Below are 20,773 nucleotides of genomic sequence, written 5' to 3'. Positions count from 1 at the left end.
ATGTTAATGAAGTTTTACCCTTATGAATGACAGAACAATTTTACCAGTACAGGTTTTCTTGTGAAAACAAAAGCACATTTAGGAATTGTTCAGCATGTGGCAGGACACGATCACAGTGACTAATCACGCAATTAGAATTTTACACACATTGAAAAGGTGAAAAAAAAAATAGAAAGAAAACATTGCGCATTTGTGAAGAGTGGTATTGCACGGTTAATGAATGTAGGAAAAACTCTACAATATATAACTTCACAGAAATTAAGCTAAGACATCGGGATCAACCTAAACACTTACCTAAGAAATGGAATTTGTTTAAGTGGAAGTATAAACTATATGTTTTGAGAAAGAGTGTCTTGATGAGGTAATCACTACTGAAACTCTTAACACAAAAAGAGAAGAGGAAATGTACATGTTCAACCCCGCAGATGTCCATGTACACACTGACACATACAAAAATCATCTGCTTTCTAATCCATTATTCTGTAAAATTCTTTACATTATAACATACTGCTGCCCGTACATGTCAGAGTCTATTAAATTTTGCAGTTTTCAGACAAAGATGCGTCAGAGTGGCCTCTTGTCTGTGGCTGTCCAAACAAATTACTGCTTGTGTACTATTAGCAGCTGATATAGTAAAAGAAATTCTTCATGTCAGAATCAATAACACTAGTCACACGCACAGAGAGTTTGTTAATAATGAATGCCAGAGCAAGGCGTTTTACATGGAAGTAGAATCAACCCAACACCTGGAACATGCAATAGTCAACAGCAATCTGCAACTAATAAACTACAGAATAAAAATCTATTCTAAGAGTAAGAGCACAAGTGTCATAGAATACAGCACCTTTGGTGGCTGGTACAGATGCACTTTGACAGCGTTACAGAATTACACAAAAAACCCATGTGCCTTGCATTGCACTGTAGTGTCACTTCTGTCTGCTGCATCAGCCTCTGTCAGGAAAGCGGACTGGCGCCCAGAAACCTTGTAGAGAAATAGACTCATTGACCCAGTTGTATTGTGCATCCAGAAGGCTCCTTCGCATTGATGGTTGTCAGAACCAACAGTGACAAAGCAGTTGGAACAGGGTTAAGATGGTGTTGTGTTGTAGTCAGTGGAATTTCTTCTTGAAAGAGGTATGCAGGTTTCATGCAATCCAGTATGACAGTAGTGGTTTTGTTTGGAAGGAGAGACAGCGTTGGTCGTATATTTTTGTTTATTATCGCAAAATCGATTTTCGGTCACTTAGTGACCATCTTCAGTGCTGTAATATATAACTTAAATTAGTAAGCACCGGTGTCAATAAGCTTACGGCGATGAGTCTATGTGATCGCCGTAAGCTTATTGACACCAGTGCTTACTAATTTAAGTTATATATTACAGCACTGAAGATGGTCACTAAGTGACTGAAAATCGATTTTGCGATAATAAACAAAAATATACGACCAATGCTGTCTCTCCTTCCAAATATACCCATTATCTGGTCGTAGTGCACAGGACACTATGGAGTCGCCAATCAAGTAGTGGTTTTGCCATTAACAATAACGTCATGCGTTCAGTCTCCTCGTCATGCCACTTTATGCATTCCTGAGTAAGGTGGTTGTAATAGGAGTTTGATGCTGTCACAACATAACATTATGTGTGTGCACTTGTGAAGGTCTCGATGTACATACATTTGACTGGTGCCATGACTGGTCACTTCCAGGGGCCAGATGTGGGAGATGCAATACCTCAGTTGACAAATACCATCACCATTTATCTGTTGGGTAGCTGCAAGGACTGTGGATCCATAAACTCCCCTGGCAGGCATAACATTTCACTGTACACAATTTTGGCAGTTGAAGCGTCCGAACACGGCTTGTAAGTGTTTCTCAGACTGAGCAAAATCATTGGCAAGGCCGTTGTCCAACTTGCATTATGGCACATCAGGGCTGCTTTCAGTGATCAGTGCCAACATTATACTTTTCCATTGTTTGTGGGGTGATACCTTATCATTTTATGATGCACAATGCCACAGAATGTAGCCAGCTGTGAAAATAGGTCTCACTCAAATTGACACCTGCAATACATCATAATACGTGAAGAGCAGCCAAAGTGTAACACCCAACTAGAAACAAAGGCAGAAGCTAAGGTCTCCGCCGAGATGTTGTCTACTGGTGCAGCTTCTGGCTTGTGGGTGAAGCAGTCTATCATTGTAACTAAATAGCACTGACCATTCAATGGAGGTAAGGGATGACCATATCAATATGAACACACGCAAATCAAACTTGTATCCATAAAGTTGCCCACTGACTCGTGCACATGTCTGTAGACGTTGCTGCAGTGCCATTTAATACACGTCCATTCCCAGTCTTGGCAGTCTTTATTGACTCCTAGCCGCACAAAACAATTGGAGACTAGTTGTGTTGTCACACAAACTCTTGGATGGCATAGGTTATGTATATTATCTAAAGCGCAAACTTCAGCACCATGGGTAGGAAAAGTCGAGGTTTGCCACTGGACACACCACAGTACAATTTGGCCTCAGTGCTGGGAACCTCTACTGTCTTAAGTTTCAGCAATGATTTAGAGCCTTCAAGCATGTCATGCAGCTCCTGGTACAATTATTATACCACTGCAAGTTCTGTGAAATCATGAGTGATGCTGCTAACACAGGAGAGGCAGTCAGCCACTACATTGTCTATTCCAGAAACATGTTTTACATCTGTGCCAAATGAGAAATGTAGGCCAACTGGTTGTGTTGCCATGGTGTTATTTTGTTGAAAGGCATATGTGAGTGGCTGATGGCAGTAAAGGTGGTAAATTCTCTGGCCTCCAATTGAGATAAGAAATATTTAATGGCTACGTAGATTGCTTAAAGCTCTTGGTTGTAGACAGTCCATTCCTGCTGAGACGGAGACAGCTTGAACATGAAGAATGCTAGCTGCTGCCAGGCTCCATCAGAACACTGCACCAATTGCCGTCTGACTCCCATCTACTAACAATGCCAAATGTGAGCTCGGTTCTGGCCATGCGAGTAATGCCGTGTCGCTGTACCCTGCTGAGATTTTTTCATGCACCCATGAATCTAGTGAGTTTCCCTTGATTTTCAGGCCAGAGAGTGCCGCTGTTAATGACACTTTCTACTCCAGCATGTAAGCTAGAAGTTGGCAATAGAAATTGAGGATGCCAACGAAATGACATAATGCCTTACAGGTCTTTGCTGGGTCATCTGCAGAATGGCTTCAACTTTCTCTGGCAAGTGTAGCAAACCCGACAATGTGATCCTGTAGCCCAAAAAATCAAGTTGTGCCTGACCAAAGACACACTTGGCAGTATTTAGAGTGGTGCCAAACTGTTTCAATCTTCTGAACACTTAAGTAAGATGCTGGTGATGTTGCTCTGGAGAGGTAGAGAAGATATGAATGTCATCAACATAAGCAAAGCAAAAGTTTAGCCCTTGTAGCATGGAGCTGATGAACCTTTGGGATGTTTGCGCTGTTTCATAGGCCAAATGTCATGAATTGATTCACACAAAGGCCAAAAGGAGTGTGAACTGTTTCCTTCTGTGTATATACTTATGCCACCAGAATCTGCGTATATGCCTTTGCACAGTCTAAAACACCGAATACTGTCATGCCACATAATGCACGATTATAGTTCCAAAGCAAGGGTAAGGGTACAGGGTAACAATTGGGGACAGTTATAGCATTCAGAGCCTGATAATCACCACAAGGGCGCCATGCACTGTTCTTCTTTGGTACCAAGTGTAGTAGAGATGACCATTGCTACTCGACAGCTGCATCATACTTTCACGAATCATGCTGTCACATTCCGTTTTTGCTGTGGCAAGTCGATCTGGTGTCACATGCCAAGTGTGGTGGACCTTCTGTAGTCTGTAAGTGATGCACTGTGTCATGGGATACCTCCTTCGGTGTTCCTGGAAGTCTTGTCAGTGCTGGGAAACTCTTCAATAAGTCAGCGTACTAAAAGCTGCCATGTCACAAGCGTTCAGCCATTAGCATTGCCGCAACTCGACAAAAACCTGCAGCTGTTAATCCAGTGATGCCGCTAACAAGCTGCATATTCACCATGTTTGGAAGCAGTTGACAATGTGCCAAAAAATTCGCACCTACTATGGGTTGTGACACATATGCAATGGTGAAATACCATAAAAAGTCGTGCCACAGTCAAAGGTCTGGGTTGAGTCACAGCGTTCTGTACGTCGATATAGCTGAATTGTTGATGGCTGCCAAACAGAAGTGGATGCACAGCTGTTGCTGCGCAATTTCATGTACAGAAAGATATATCAATCAGAACCAAAGTTGCGGGGGTATTTCTGCCCAGACTTATAGTCACTGACAAATAGGCGCTGAGACAGTGCCCACCAATCGACTGACATGCCTACATCCTATTGCCGCTGGCATTTGGTGTGAGCAGGGCATCATACACTTGTTTGCATGTTCCCCAAAACTCCTATGATAGCAGCAAATGGCGGGTTTGTACCTGATGTTAAGGAAGTGGTGGACAAGTGCCTCCTCAACTGTTCACAACAATGACCCCTGTCTCTGCTGCAGTCATGCCAACTCAATAATTCTTACATCTTCTTGGTCAGTAAATCCACTTTGGTGGGCAGCATGTCGTAGCCAGCCCATGTTACTGTTTGCAACGACATGCTGTTGCACACTGCCACAAGTGTGCCCACTGGTGCAAGTGTTATAGCATCAAATATTTTATCATTTAGCTCCACTACTGGCTCATGATAAAATAATAGCTTTGACCTGTAGTGGCAACTGATTGCTCCACAGTGTGCACAAAAAATATCAGGCACAGTTCCCATATCTACCTTACACTGCAAGTGTCACAAATATTGAGGGGTCTTCTGTCACCAATGTCTTCTCGGTTTCGGACTTGTTCAATGCGTTCTTCCTGTGAAGTGGAAACCCATCGTATCAGTTCCATTTTTAACTTCTGATATGCATCCATTGTACACAGAGAGGTGATCACATCTTCTCTCTCTGCTGTGTATCTCTTACCCAGCTGACTCACAACGATTGCAAATTTTATTGCATCTGCTGTTATTCCAGTGATGAAAAAACTTGCTTCCATCTGCACAGATCATAAAGCTGGGTTATGCAGCCAAAAGGGTGGCAAACACATGGTGAGTCAAGAGACTGAAGACAAGGGCTCCATCAATGCATCCATCATGTCAAATGTGTATCCATCCTGTGATACAACGAGGCTGATTCTATCACACTGGCATCACCAGTGTTGGAGCGGCTGTGTGTCTGTGGCTACCTGAACAAATTACTGCATACTATTAGCTGCTGATATAGTGAAAGAGACTCTTTGCATCAGAATCAGTAACACAGATGCATAGAGAGGTGGCTAATGACAAATGCTAGATCAAGGTGTTTTACATGGAAGTAGAACTGACCTGACAACCAGAGTATGCAATAGTCAAAAAACAACAGAATAAAAAACTATGCTAAGAGTAAGTGCAAAAGCATCATAGAATACAGCACCTCTAGTGGCTGATGCAGAAGCACTTTGAGAGTGTTGCAAAATTATGTGTAAAACCACACAACTTGCACTGCACTGTAGTGTCACCTTTGTCTGCTATACATGCAAGACAATGTGAATACAAGATTGCACATATCATGCAGTGCAAAATTTATTTTAATTCAAACAATTATCATAAGAATTTTACACACTTTCTGAACTAAATAAAAAATTAAAAATTTTGAATACAAACCTAAAGACTTTCTTGTGTATTTGCCTTTAGACCAGAAGCAAGTATATTTTTACAAACTTTTTTTTTATAAGTTACCGTTTTCTATCACAACAAGTTTTATGCCTATTGTCATGGAAGAAGCTGGGTAGCACCGTGGTGTAGAGGTTATGATACTAAACTGTTGTGTGGAGGGTCACGAGTTCAAAACTCACCTGGACTGTACAATTTTAATTTCTATATTCAGTTCAAGTACATTCTAGAAGTAGCCTATCCACAAATGTCAAGAATCATTGCACTGGAATGTTCTGCTGAATAAACTTCGTTAAGTGAAGTTAGTGTTCGTCATTCATCTACTTACACCTTCTTTTTTTACATGACATTATTCTGGCGTAGACGGTGGGTATTGGAAATTGTGATAGCGCACATTATCGACGACACAGTGGCTCCATCAGGCCATGACAGAACCGCCGTTTACGTGGTGAGAAACCTGAGTTTGAGCCATATTCATCAGATCGCAATCTATCGGAGACAGAAGAAGAGGATGACATTAGCATGACAGCAACTGTATGCCACCACATGAGACATCCTTCCGGGTTCTCTGGTGATGATGGCCAAGAGCCAAACAAGTGGCTGAAGGCATATGAGCATATAACCAAATTTAAAAAATGGGATGACACCTCCTGTTTGGCTAACGTATTTTTCTATTTGGAGAGCACTGCCAAGCAATGGTATGAGAACAATGAGGAGAAGTTCACAAGCTGGGAAGTATTCCATACAGAACTGCACAAGTATTTGGCGACACACAATGACAGAAGTGCAAGGCTGAAGATAAATTAAAGTGCAGGACACAGCATCCTACATTCAAGACATCTTGGAGCTGTGTAAAATAATGGATCCTAGAATGAAGGAGGAAGATAAGGTTGCACATCTCAAGAAGGGTGTTGCTGAGGGCACGTATCAAGCCCTACTCCTGAAGGAGGTTTCGACAGCAGATGACTTCATAAAATGGTGCCAGTATATTGAGACAATGCATCAAAAAAGAATTACACGCAAGAAGTTTTAACGGCTTCCAAAAGTCGTATCCATGTCTGTGATGGAGGAAGCAACTGATTTCACAAGTGTTCTTCGTCATAGTGAGATAGGAAGTTCAGAAGGCACTTTGATTGCACAGCTAGCAAAAAAGCTTCAAGAGGTCATAAGAGAGGAAGTGGGACAGACATTGAACCCAGTCTCTCATCCTTCATTTCCCTTTAAAACAGCAATAAAGTCGAGACCCAGGTGTAGTTATGTTCCTACAATGCCGCATGAGGAACCTGTTTGGGCATCAAGGAAGACTGACGTCTGGAGGACCCAGGATAACCAACCAGTACATTTCCACAGCGGATAACCAGGACATGTGATGTGCCACTGTCGAGAAAGGCGGCAGATATTTGATGACACCCGTGCCAAAAGACGGCAGACCGATCTTAGCCAACGCCAACTCTGGGACAACGAAGATGAACAAAATGATGTGGGTGCAGGATGAAATAGGTCACCATCACTGCAAGATAGCCGCTGGAGAGGACGCTCCCCAACACGCCAATCAAGGTCTCCATTGCCGTTTAGAAGCTCCAGCCAATCGCCTAGCTGCCACAACCTGGAAAACTATAAAGAGTGCGACTTTCCTTGGAGGTGAGGCTGCCGAAGAGAAAAATCCTCCGCTGTCAATCACTACAAAAATGATAGGAAACTACATTGATATCCTCATGGATGGCCAAACCGCCCAAGCTCTTGTTGACTATGGAGCATCATATTCAGTCATTTTGGAGAAGTGCCATCGCCAGTTGCAGAAAACCGTATTCATCAACAACAAAACATCTCTGCTGAAGGTGGCTAATGGGATATATGTAAAACCTACAGGAAGATGTACCAATTGTGTGGATATAAGTGGCCATACACAGCCCTTAGATTTCATCATCTTACAAGAGTGTAGTCATGACGTCATTCTCGGATGGGACTTTTTGCAACTTCTCAGGCAATTACAGATTGTGGTTGCTCGAAGATTATGCTAGACGAGATGAGATACTGTGGACAGGAAGATGTGCATCCAAGTGTGTGGAGACTATGTGTGCTGGTTGAAGTGATCATTCCTGCAGTCAGCGCTAGAAAGATAACTGTCAATGGATCTTGTAGTGGAATGTAAGAGAAGCATACCACTGAAGAATAACTTGGTCATCCCAGCCTCTGTCATCTTGTTTAAAAACAGATTTGGTGAATTGTGGATAGTTAACTGTCGCCAAGAACCACAGATCCTCCCAAGACACATGTGCGTTGCAAACGCTGAGCCATTAATTGAAGAACAGCCGAGCATCATAGAAACCTCCCATGCTGAGTCTGTGGGCGAAATTAGCGCTACCACTATGAGACAAGATCTTCTAGTTCAACTATCACCAGATCTCACTCAGGAACAACAGAAGAAGCTACTTGCCATGCTTCAAGAGTTCTCTGAATGCTTCAATCCACAGGTGGAGAGCAAATTAGACAAACCAACTGTGAAGCACCAGATTCACACTGGAGACCATCAACCAATAAGCCAGAGAGCATGCCATGTGTCAGCAATGGAACATCAAATAATTCACTACGAGGTAGAGAAAATGCTGAAGAATGACATCATTCAGCCTTCGCAGAGCCCATGGTCATCACCAGTGGCCCTCGTCAGGAAGAACGATGGCATTTGGCACTTTTGTGTTGATTACTGGAAGCTTAATAAGATAACTAAAAAGGACGTTTACCCTCTTCCACAAATTAACGATACACTAGATTATCTGAAGGCGGCCAAGTTTTTCTCGAGCATGGACATGTACTCAGGATACTGGCAAATCGAAGTAGATGAGGCTGTTCATGAGAAAACTGCATTCATGATCCCTTAGGGGCTGTATAAGTTTAAGGTAATGCCATTTGGTTTGTGTAATGCACCAGCAACTCTTGAACGGATGATGGATAATCTTCTAAGGCATCTGATGTGGACGATGTGCCTATGTTATTTAGATGACATTATAGTGTTCTCAGAGACTCTTGATGAACATATAAAAAGACTGAGGGCTGTTCTTAAGTGTCTCCAACATTGCAGACTGAAACTTAATCCAAGAAAGTGTCTCTTTGAAGCAAAAGAAATCAAAATACTTGGACACCTTATGGCAAATGAAGGTGTGTGGCCAGATCCAGAAAAGGTGAGATCTATAATGGAATTTCCTATTCCTAAAAGTATTAGGGATGTGTGAAGCTTCCTTGGATTACATTCTTATTACTGTCTTTTTATCAAAAACTTTTGTATCAAAACCAGGCCACTCCAAGCATTGTTGAAAGCCAATGCTAAATTCATCTGGGGTGGTGCTCAACAAGATTCTTTCGATATACTGTGAAGGGCTCTGACGACTGACCCTGTACTTGGTCTGTATGATGAGAGAGCACCTACACACAGACGACAATGAGTAAGGTATCGGCGCTGTTCTGGTGCAAATTTCAGATGGAAAAAGAGAAGGTTATAGCCTATGCTTATAGGACACTTACAAAAGCCGAGAGAAACTACTCAACTACAGAAAGAGAAAGTCTTGCTATGATCTGAGCCATGTGCAAATTTCAACAGTATCTCTATGGAAAGCCGTTCACAGTTGTTACAGACCATCATTCACTTTGTTGGTTGACTGGTCTTAAGGATCCAACAGGATGACTCACCAGGTGGGCACTACATCTTCAATAGTATGACATTACCATGGTGTACAAAAGTGGAAGAAAACACCAAGATGCCGACTGTCTCCCAAGAAACCATGTGCAAGAGCATCAAGACTTTGATGAAGATAGTGACTGTCTCACTGCACTCCAGCATCTCTCTGCTGAGCAGAAGAAGGATGCCAAGATATCTCAAATTATGCTTGCCTTAAATTGGTCAGAGGATGTGAAAGGACAATTTAAGCTAGTTAATGGATTACTTTGCAAGAAAAACTTTCATCCGTGGCTACCAGCGATTCCTAAACACATGCACTTAGATGTTCTACAGAAATTCCATGACACACCTGAGGCCAGACATTTATGATTTCTTAAGACATACAATAGGATCTGCAAGAGATTTTTCTGGCCAGTTTTATTTAGGAGTGTCCAGCACTATGTGTCGCACTGTCGAGAGTGCCAGAGGAGAAAGGCAGTTCCTCAGAAACCACCTGGCCGACTCATACCAATTCCACCAGCCGAAACGCCTTTCCAGTGTATTGGGATTGACCTCCTAGGAATTTCCAATGTCTGCTAGTGGCAACAGATGGATTATTGTTTGCACTGATTATCTGACACGCTGTGCCATTACAAAAGCTGTGAAAACAGCCGAAGCATCTGAGGTAGCCAAATTTATCGTGAAAGACATTGTACTGAAACACTGTGCCCCAAGGTTGTTAATTACGGATCGAGAAAAAGTTTTTCAATTGAATCTTGTGAGAGAGATAAACAGTCAGTGCAACATTACTCATCACATGACGACTGCCTACCCTCCACAAACTAACAGGCTTACTCAATGCCTTAATAAGACCTTGGCCGACATGCTATCAATGTTCGTCAATGTTCGTTACGTGCTACCTTTCATGATGTTTGCATACAACACTGCCAAACAAGACACTACAGAATTTATGTCATTTTTCCTGGTGCATGGGCATGAGGCGACTAAGACAATGGACACCGTGTTTCCGCTACATCCTGATGATGTGGATGACGACTACATCAGCCAGGTGTTAACCAGAGCTGAGGAAGCTCAGCAGTTAGCTCAACTCCGCACGCTGCAGGCTCAAGAAAATGATCGCTGAAGTTATGACGCAAGCCACCGCCCTGTTGTCTACCAGCCTGGTGACTTCGTCTGGATCTTCACTCCTGTTTGGAAGGTTGGTCTCTCTGAGAAGCTCCTCAAGCGCTACTTTGGACCTTGTAAGGTTGGGAGACAGTTGTCTAATGTTACTTATGAAATTGAAGATTTCAACCCTTACACAGGACGACAAAAGATCAGAGATATGGTTTATGTCCTTCAAATGAAGCCCTATAAGCATCCTGCAACCCAGGGTAAATTTGAAGCTCCAGCGACAGGCAACAAACGGAAAGGTTCTAAGAATATCACCGCCAGGGCAAGAATCAGTCACCAGGGGTCAGAGTATGCAGGACCGATGACTCATTCCCAGAATAAGAGGACGTAACACTGAGACGCTGTTCTCTTAAGGAGGGAGCAATGTCACAGAAGAAGCTGAGTAGCACCATGGTGTAGAGTCTCTGATACTAAACTGTTGCATGGGTGGTCGTGAGTTAAAACTCATCTGCACTTTACAATTTTAATTTCTATATTCGGTTCAAGTACATTCTAGAAGTATCCACAAATGTCAAGAATCATCGTACTGGAATGTTCTGCAGCTGTATATATACTATACATGCTCTGGCCAGAGGCAGTTCGCTCCACGCTCTTGTATGTGCAAGTGATGAATAAACCTTCATTAAGTGAAGTTACTGTCCGTAATTCATCTACTTACACCTTCGTCTACACGACACACTTGGCTGTTATACAATAACCTCAAGATCACAACGAAACATTTTAAATTAATACTTACCGTGATAGTGTATTCTATAGTTGAAAACATTGGAATAAGTTCAGCAGGCTGCTGCTGCTCTGATATTCCAGAATATTGTGGTGGAAACTGAAACAAATTGTCGTAACTGTTAGTGGAATTAAAACTGCTAACATTCAGTGGCTCTGAATTTGAGCATAATGATGAAACACTATAAATCAACAATTTTATAAAAATCAGAGTTGAAATATTGCTTCTTTCAATTTATTTAAAGTTTCTGTAATCTTAAACTACATCTTGCTTATTGGAATTTAACTCCTGCTTTCAAACATGTCAATAACATATTTATGCACTTACATATATATGAAAACTTCATTCCTTTTAACATAGTTCTCCAACTGTTTCCACTGTACAGGTGGAATTAGAAGACACATGTGCCAAATCGAACAGTAAAACAAGTTCTATCTATAATGTATGATGATGTGTCATAACAGAACATGCAATGCAATAATTTTTTATAATGAATTCTCAGTAGCTAGATTAAATATTTTTATACTTCGGTCTCCAGCAGGTGTAATTTAACACAACAGTCTGCTGAAGTACGAATCATTTAGGAATAAAGGAGCTGACTCTCTCTGTCATCAACAGGTACGCAAACAGAAGGTACAGAGCTTTGCTAGCTTTTAGAATGCACTTGCTTTTTCAAGGGATGTAGCATAAATGTCGACTGCCAGCTATTTTCTGGCCCACAGTGAGTGTACTGGGATGAGGTGCGGGTGGGGGTGAGGAGTGGGTTGAGGGACAAAGAGGCTGCTGGATGCAGGGAGGGGGTTGGGGCAAAGTGTCTAGCAGTTCCATTAGGTCAGGAAGGTTACAGGAGCAAAGGATGTGCTGTAAGGATAACTCCCATCTGCACAGCTCGGAAAGCTGGTGGTGGTGGTGGGGAGGATCCAGATCCTGAAATGAAATCTCCATGTGCTCTGCTGCATGTTGTGGCACTGGGTGGTCTACCTTGCTTTTGCCAACAGTTTGACAGTGGCCATTAATTTGGACTGACAGTTTGTTGGTTGTCATACCAATGTAAAACGCTGTGAAGTGCTTGCAGCAGAGTTGGTATATAACATGGATGCTTTCACTGGTGGTCCAGCCTCTGATGGGGTAGAACAAGCCAGTGATGGGACAGGAGTAGATGGTGCTGGGTTAGTGGATTGGGCAGGTCTTGCATCTGGGTCTTCTGCAGGTGTATGATCCCTGTGGCCGGGGATTGGGGATGGGAGTGGCATAGGGATGGACTAGGATGTTGTGAAGGTTGAGTGGGCAGTGGAACATCACTCTGGGAGGGGTTGGAAGTATCCTGGGAAGGAAGTCCCTCATTTCAAGGCATGATGATAGATAATCAAAGCCCTGATGAAGGACATGGTTCAGCCGTTCCAGCCTGGGATGGTATCAGGTGACAAGAGGGGCTTTTCTTTGTGGTTGGTTCTCGGGATGGGTATGATGATCAGGTGTCTTTGAGCACATGGCACAAGAGGTCTATTTGTGAATTAGGTCTGGAGGGTATTTCCTGTATGCAAAGGCATTTGTGATGCCTTCAGCATACTGCGTAAGGGAGTTATCACTGCAGATGTGTCTATTGCAGGTGACCAGGCTGTATGTGAGGGATTTTTTGGTATGAAAGGGATGGCAGTTGTCAAAGTGCAGCCCCTTCTACCTGCACTCCTAGCTAGCCCACAGATGGCTCCCCATTCTCCCACAAGCTGCTAGATACTTCCCCCCGACATCCTCCCTGCCTCCTGACTCTCTCAATTTCCTCACCCCACCCCATCCCACCCTACATCTCACCCTAATACACTCACCCCGGGCCAGGAAATAGCTGGCAGTCGACTGAGTACCATGTAGGAGACAGGTGTGTGTGTGTGTGTGTGTGTGTGTGTGTGTGTGTGTGTGTGTGTGCGCGCGCGCGTGCTTGTGTGCATGTGTTACCTATGAGCTTGACAAAGGAAGTGCATTCCATAAGCTAGCAAAACTCTGTACCTTCTGTATGTGTACTTCCTATCAATAACACAGCACTTCTGCCTTTCAGTGTGTTGTCTACTTATAATTCATAATTCTCAACCAGTCTGTTGAAGTACTAGCATTGTTCATTTTTCTTTTTAAATCTAGATATAGAATTAGATGAAGGACCTTGTTGGTTTCCGACTTTCCAGCATCATGTCAAAATCAATTATGGAAAATGTACATAAAGACTACTACGATGGAAGCTAATTCATTTTGCATCCGTTATGAACCACAACTATCACTCAAACCCCTTCCATTCAATGTGGCTTGGAAAAGTAACGTAGATACTTCTTGATCAGATTCTCTTGGGCTTTCAGCTGCACCTAGTGGTTTAAAATCCACAAGCTTTTGACTGAGCGGTCCTCAGGTGTTATCAAGTGGTGACCTCATGTGACTGCTGCTGCCGTCAGTAATGTCACTGGTACAACAAGGTCTCCACAAAAACAAATTTTAACATAACTGAAGACACTAATCCTTGTCCATGATGGGGTCAAGTATGACCCTCACACAACACCAGAGAGGAGTGGTGACCATTACCTCAGTTCTGCTTTCGGAGCACAGAAGGCAGATGTAGGGTGTCACCTTTCGGAGGGAGAGGCAGGACTTGTTGCCCTATTCCACTCTACTTCTCCCTTCTCCTAACACAGCCTCAGTTCTCATTTGCTTATGCTCATGGCCAACTGCAATGTTATACTATCTGCACTCTATCCTGGGACACTGTGGACATGGAGATGGCACTCATAGTGAAGAAAATCAGTCCTGCTCTTCTCGAAGAAACCATCTGAGTATTTGCGTCCAATAACTTATGGAAAACATGGTTAAGCTAGGTCCAGATGGCAAGACAGGAATTTGAACTTGCTCCTCCACCATGATGTTTCCATGGCATAATCTCTGCAGCACCTTGGTCAGAGGCAGGCACAAGAAGACTAGGTTACAAAAATAACAGAACAATGACCCATAATTCTGTGTATGATGCACACAAATGTCACATTCGGAAAGAGCAAGTGAAACCTAAGGCTGTGAACATTCAGCATACCCTGATATTCTAACAATTTACTCTCATCTACAAAGTTTAGCTAATAGTCAATTACATACACAGCCATTATTACAACTGCAGAAGAAGTATATACACTACATTCTTTTCAAGTATTGAAATTTTGATTGTTAGCTTTTGCAACTAGTTTCAAAGTTTAAATACAAATCTGTATGTTTTCCACAAAACTCATGAAAGACTGAGTAGCAACTTACCGGATTTCGCTGAAAACAGAAGTTGCAGACCCACAGTTTTGCTCGATAATCAACTTGACACAGAGGATTCAAAATTGCCCTACATGTATTCCTTGTACATAAAACAGGATCATACTGAATTGGCGGAAGATCTATTAACACAGAAAACACATGCAAAATAAATATCAGGGTAGTTCTAAATCAAGGGTACATTACTGTTTCCATAAAAATACAAGCACAGCAATGATAAATAATTAAGTGGGTGAAGACAACCATTTGTAGGGACTTCAATGAGTGAGCAGCCAATAGCCACGAACAAGAAATTGAACACCAGCATGACTTATTCTCTCTTACACACACACACACACACACACACACACACACACACACACACACACACACACACACACACAGACAGAGAGAGAGAGAGAGAGAGAGAGAGAGAGAGAGAGGAAGGACTGAGTCGTCAGAGCAGTGCTAGAATAATAATGTGTGTGTGTGGGGGGGGAGGTTGGTTGGGTTGGGGTATAAAGGGACCAAACTACAGGGTCATCAGCCCTCAAAATAAGTCTGGGAAAGTAATAGGGTGTGAAAGTAGTAGGGAACCACACCGAAAGAGAAAACGAAGGAAGCAAACAAAGAAGGGGAAAACATACACCACAAGGAAAAGTAGAGGAAGGTATTAAAATCGTAGAGCAGATGGTCTGGGCTGGCTGATCACAAGAATAAAAAATGATGGGTCAGCCACTCTGCAACACACTAATATGTCCAGCCTAAAAAGACAAGGCGAGATGAACACATGTAGGGAAAAGACAAACATCACGGCAAACAAAATGCAAAGAAAGGGTGATGGAGAGTTAAAATGGAGGGAGGGTGGAGAACTTGGAGATAAGGCCAGATGCCCACCCTTAGATTGCATGACAAAAACCCCTCACGAATAAAATGTAAAACTAAATCTGCTGTTGAGACATTGTCACCCAACGCCGTAGGTAGGGCACTGGGGAGGCTAAAAGTCTGCCTCAGAGCAGTTAAAAATGAGCAGTCCAACAAGATGTGGACGACAGTTATATGAACGCCACAGTGACGGAGGAGGTGACCAAATTTTATCCATGTACGGTTGATGTGGAGCTGGCAAAGGACAATAGATTCCCTGAGAGTGGCTCACATGGATGATCACCACACATTCATTGTCTCCTTGATAACACAGAGTTTATTTGGTGTACTGAGGGTGCGCCATTCAGTATCAAAGATCATGAAAGCTTTGTGACAGAAGATCAATCGCAAATCGGTCTCCGGCAGGCCAATCTCCAGAGTTGGTTTACAAGCACCCTGTAAAAGACAAGTTAATTGCTCGGTATCCCGACATGCCCTGGGGCTTGTAGGCTGCTTAAGGAGTCACTACAGATGACAAAGGACTCTCTGGTGCAGGAGCAGATATGCCCAAGAGCAGCATAAATGGAAACCAACTCTGCAGTGAAGACACTGCAGCCATTTTGCAAGGAGCGCTGTACAGTTGGCCAACTTGAGCCTAAGTGAAGCCACAAGACCATCAGCCATTGACTCATCTGTGTAGACTATTTCTGAGCCCCTGAACTTGCTGAGAAGAGAGAGGAATTGCTGGCGAAGGACCTCAGGTGGAACTGAGCCTTTTGGGCTTTGTGATAGGTCCAGCCAAAGCTGTGGATGAGGTATGGTTGCTGGAAGTGTACAGAAGTGGACTCGCAGGAAAGGTGGTAGAGGGGGAGTTTCGAATTCAGTAAGAAGTGACCACACATAGATGGCAAGGGGATTCCCAGTTCAGAGCCACCTTTGAGGGAGACGGTAATTTGGATGGCAAGGCCAACTGTGAATGTGGGCAGTATAATTGGCAAGCAGTAATTGCCACCGTACCTGCAATGGAGGAACACTAGCTGCCATGAGGAGACTGTTCACTGGGGTCATTCGAAAAGCTCCCATCATGAGCCTAACTCCACAGTGGTGAGTAGGGGTCCAGCAGACGCAGTGTGGAGGGCGATGCTGCACCGTACACCAGGCTCCCAGTCAATACAGAACTGTACGAGGCTTTGTACAGCTACCTGAAAGCCGTGAGTGAGGGGCCACGACTGCACCTTCCGTATAGCTCCCTGCAGCTGGCATTCAGCCACACCAATAGAAGAGGAGCAGAAGGAAATACAAAAATCATCAGCATATAGGAGGGGAGATACTAAGAACCCTACTGCTAATGCAAGGCCATTGAGAGCAAATAAAAAGAGTGGGACACTCAGGACAGAGCCCTGTGGGACCCCATTCTCTTGCATATGGGGTGCACTGTGGGAAGCACTGTCGCGAACTCGGAAAGTGTAGAGCGAGAAAAAGTTCTTTATAAAAACCGGGAGTCAGTCCCAGAGACCCCACTCATGCAGAACAGCGAGGGTATGATGTCACCATGTGGTATTGTAGGCCTTCGTTTGGTTGAAAAAGACAGCAATCAGGCGTTGTCACTGGGTAAAGGCCAATCGAATGACAGATTCCAGCTTGAGCAAATTGTCGGTAGAGTGCCCTTGGCGAAAATTGCCGTGGGAAAGAACTGAAGGCCCCGAGACTCAAGGAACCAACATAACTGCTGGCTCACGATACGCTCAAGCAGCTTGCACGGAACATTTGTGAGACTGATAGGATGATAGCTGTCTCCATCTAATGGGTTCTTACCAAGCTTTAGCACTGGGACGATGATACCTTCCTGCCATTGTGACAGGAATTCACCATCGCTCCAGATGTGGCTGAAGACAACAAGGAGGTGGCGCTGAGATTCCGCTGTCAGATGTTTAAGCATTTGGGAACGGATGCGGTCTGGGCCAGGGCACGTGTCAGGTGGGGGAGAGGGAGTGGCACATTCTGATAAATTCAGTCTCAAAGACTGAGACAAATTGTTTAATTTAAAGTCTATTTATTATACCCTTGATATTTCATACTCATACTAAGTAATGATTTGGAGTAATCAAACTACTTCAGTTAAAAGGACATTTACCTGGTCTTTCTTTCAATGGTTGATACAAACATCCCAGTGGTACTACCAAACGAGTTGCCTCAAGTCGACTTGAAGGCCAAACATTCCATGTAAATCGCACGCCATCACGATCTTCATTTTGTTGAATGAACTCCTCATATGTGGTCATTTTGATACTCTAGCTAAAAGAGAAGAAGACAGTTACAAAATCAATAAGATCTATTCAGAAACAAAATATCAAGACACACAAGCCCACTAACAGAAAAGTATAGGGCCCACATAAAGCATCCACTGAGCATTGTCATCTGACATCCCCGGCATTTTTGAAAGCATGTGTTGTTTTTCTTTTGAGATGTGTAGACAACAGTAATCCCAAACAAACAATGCCCTTGGGTGTTTTATGTGAAAGAGTCATTTTGTTTACATGACATACAAAATGCTGTTCCAAATGTAGTTTTAAAAGAGTCATAAACACCAAAGACAAAGCACTTACAGTTCTCAGTTTAACATTCACTATAAAGAACAACAAGCATTATTGGCACTTCTGCTATGCAAACGCTTAACACTCTCAACAATAAAATGTGAACCACTCATCACACAATTTGTGCCAACATCCACTGCACTTACGTGCCAAGTCAGTATAAAATACAGTTTCATTTATATTTACCAATTTCAAAAACTGTCCATTCTATATGAATTTAAATGACTGTTCTTTACCACTTTCCAAAATTAATGCAGGCGCTCATGGTTCTGGAGTCACCAGTGGGTGTACTTTGTGAGTGCACAGATGAAGATAATCTATGTTTATATCAATCAATACTGTATGATAGCAACCAACTGAATGAGACAGCGCAGCTGTTAATTATGGTGACCTATAGCACGGAGGATGGAGTTTTGTTTTATTCGGCCATCCTGATTTAGGTTTCCTACATGATTTTAAACAAATGGCAGTGCGGTTCCATGTCAAAGCCACATACAACCACCTGTCCTACCGCTGCCATAAAGAATACTGACATATTCTGTGAGTAGGTCGATGTGTATTTTTTGAACTATGTATTGTCACTGTATTATCATGACAAATCCATTATCTTTGTAAGATGAGCCATGGGTGATTATATATAAAAATGCCATTAACAGTTAAAAATGCGATTTCCTGACTGGAATATTTTGAATGATAAAACGAATTTACCAATCAAATGTAAGTAATAACAATAATTCTTGCATATGTAGTTCATGAACAAAATATTTACACAAATCTTCAAGATTAAACCATGGTTGAGCTTATTTGAGGCGTTCATCAGAATATTTCTGGCCTGAGATTTTTATCCCTCTAATAAGTTTAGCAAGAGATGAAACCTAATAATGTGCAGTTTTTGATGAATGGGTTGTCTGTAAACACACTAGATCATACTTCACAATGTCCTACACACTGAAGGGCCAGAAATGACAATCACTTGAAATTCCCCCACGGATGTCATCATTTACTTTTTGTGACATCTCTGATGCTTTATACACGACATTGGCTATGGACCAGCACACGTAGACACAAAAGCTTCGCAGTGCTGACATTGTATGGTTAACCAAACACAATAACTGAGCAATGACAACTAAATTAGACCTCGGGTTACGCTGCACAACAGTCTGTCGTAACAAACAAGATTTCATAGGGGATACAACACCACACTAGAGCTGCACAATGTATCTGCAGTTAATTACAAATAACAACTGTATGCTGTTACGTAGACAAACAGTGCACACAGACATTCTGTCATAGCTATGAGTTTGCTCTTGATTGTGGCTGCAAATGTGTTTAGACTGCAATTGTGTTCACACACGACTTCTGCAAGGCACATTCTGACAGATACCTTCTGAAATATTAGCCTGTAATATATGTTTACAAACAGAAATTTACAGTTTTACTCACTTTGGTATGAATGTACTGTATAAATACTTGAGTTTATTTGGCTACCAATCACTCTGCAACAAACACACGCCTCATGAAACACTACACATAAAAACACGAAGCTTCCCACCACCACACGCACTCCAACATCCACTATCCACGTCACTCGACAGATGGATGCAAAGACAGCAAAGAGCGAGATACTACACTCGTTCAAAATGTCACCCTTTTTTATCTTGCACTAATTAGGGAACGAGATTTTTTTATTGAATTAAAATTAAAGCTGACAGAACAGATGCTGCGTTACTCTCTTTCACAGCCAAAGGTGATATACAAAACAATGATATACTTATCTTTATCAATAATCTTGCAATTAAGAAAAGAGCGGCACTGCAGTGAATCTATTTCCACGTATTTGGCAATGGCATTACGCTATTCACAAATATACTGTCAGAATCTTGGGGCATGAACTTGATAACACATACTGAAAGCTGCATCTCTTTCACAGTACCTTCAGTTGAATGCTAGAGTACTCTTACGTTATGTACATCAGCTGAAATAATGATCTATTTTTTTAGGCGTGTCTCTCATTGCATGCTGAAGTTTTCGTTCACTTGACCGATTCAGTATGCAAAAGGCAATGCATATGTTCTTGAGTCTTAGGTCTCTACTTATGTCAAAAAAATCACACAACTATATATTGTTAACAATATTCAGGGATGGCTTAAAACCCAAGCAACACACGCGGCCGCTTGGGGCGCCAATCTGATGGGTCGCCGCTAATGCAAAATCTGTTCGCAGGAAGCAGCACAACGAGTAGTGAAAAGAATCCGCTTCCACGCTCATTAGATTTAGATTTCTTTTTAAAGGTCTTACCAAGAACGCAAGGAACAGAAATGAATTTCTGAGGGTGGTAGGGAAACGAAGGGTCAGCCAAATGATATGTCGCTTGTGAGAAAAAACGTTCTCGAACAGATACTGAGAACGTCTACAAAAATTTGTAATGGAACCTATCAAATAATTTGCACTTCATGGATCCTCGCATAATCAGTTCGGCAATAGATCATTATCAACGGCAGTAGGAGTAACGGCACTCTATTGTAAAGGCTAGTCCACACTGGTCACGTTGAAACATTCCAAAAAGCATTTCAAATGGTGGCATGTATCAGCCATCAACGGTCACGTCATATCACGTCAAGGTTTCTCAGGAAGGAAGTTTTGCCTTATCGCTGTCTATCGCCATCTGAAGTTAACCTGTTTTCGTCGTGCTCTATGATGTTCCGTTTTGGATTTTGTACTTTTATGTCTTTTTAATCTT

General features: G+C 42.6%; 1 protein-coding gene across 6 annotated transcripts in view; it reads right to left on the bottom strand.

Annotated features, from left to right (window-relative positions):
• LOC126413654 (protein transport protein Sec23A) overlaps nucleotides 1–19,636 on the bottom strand; it is a 120,510-nt gene extending 100,874 nt beyond the window's left edge. For all 6 annotated transcript variants that reach the window (XM_050083282.1, XM_050083283.1, XM_050083284.1 and 3 more), the window contains exons 1-4: nucleotides 19,477–19,636; nucleotides 17,574–17,734; nucleotides 14,588–14,718; nucleotides 11,324–11,410 (exon numbers count right to left, since the gene is read on the bottom strand). In XM_050083282.1, the coding sequence (XP_049939239.1) occupies nucleotides 11,324–11,410; nucleotides 14,588–14,718; nucleotides 17,574–17,721 (366 nt within the window). In that variant the 5' untranslated portion in view covers nucleotides 17,722–17,734; nucleotides 19,477–19,636. The remainder of the gene's footprint in view (nucleotides 1–11,323; nucleotides 11,411–14,587; nucleotides 14,719–17,573; nucleotides 17,735–19,476) is intronic.
• Nucleotides 19,637–20,773: the final 1,137 nt, after the last annotated feature.

This window comes from Schistocerca serialis, chromosome 1, assembly GCF_023864345.2.
Source record: "Schistocerca serialis cubense isolate TAMUIC-IGC-003099 chromosome 1, iqSchSeri2.2, whole genome shotgun sequence".
NCBI classification, from domain to species: Eukaryota; Metazoa; Arthropoda; class Insecta; order Orthoptera; family Acrididae; genus Schistocerca; species Schistocerca serialis.
This window is presented reverse-complemented; position numbering and strand designations above follow the sequence as displayed.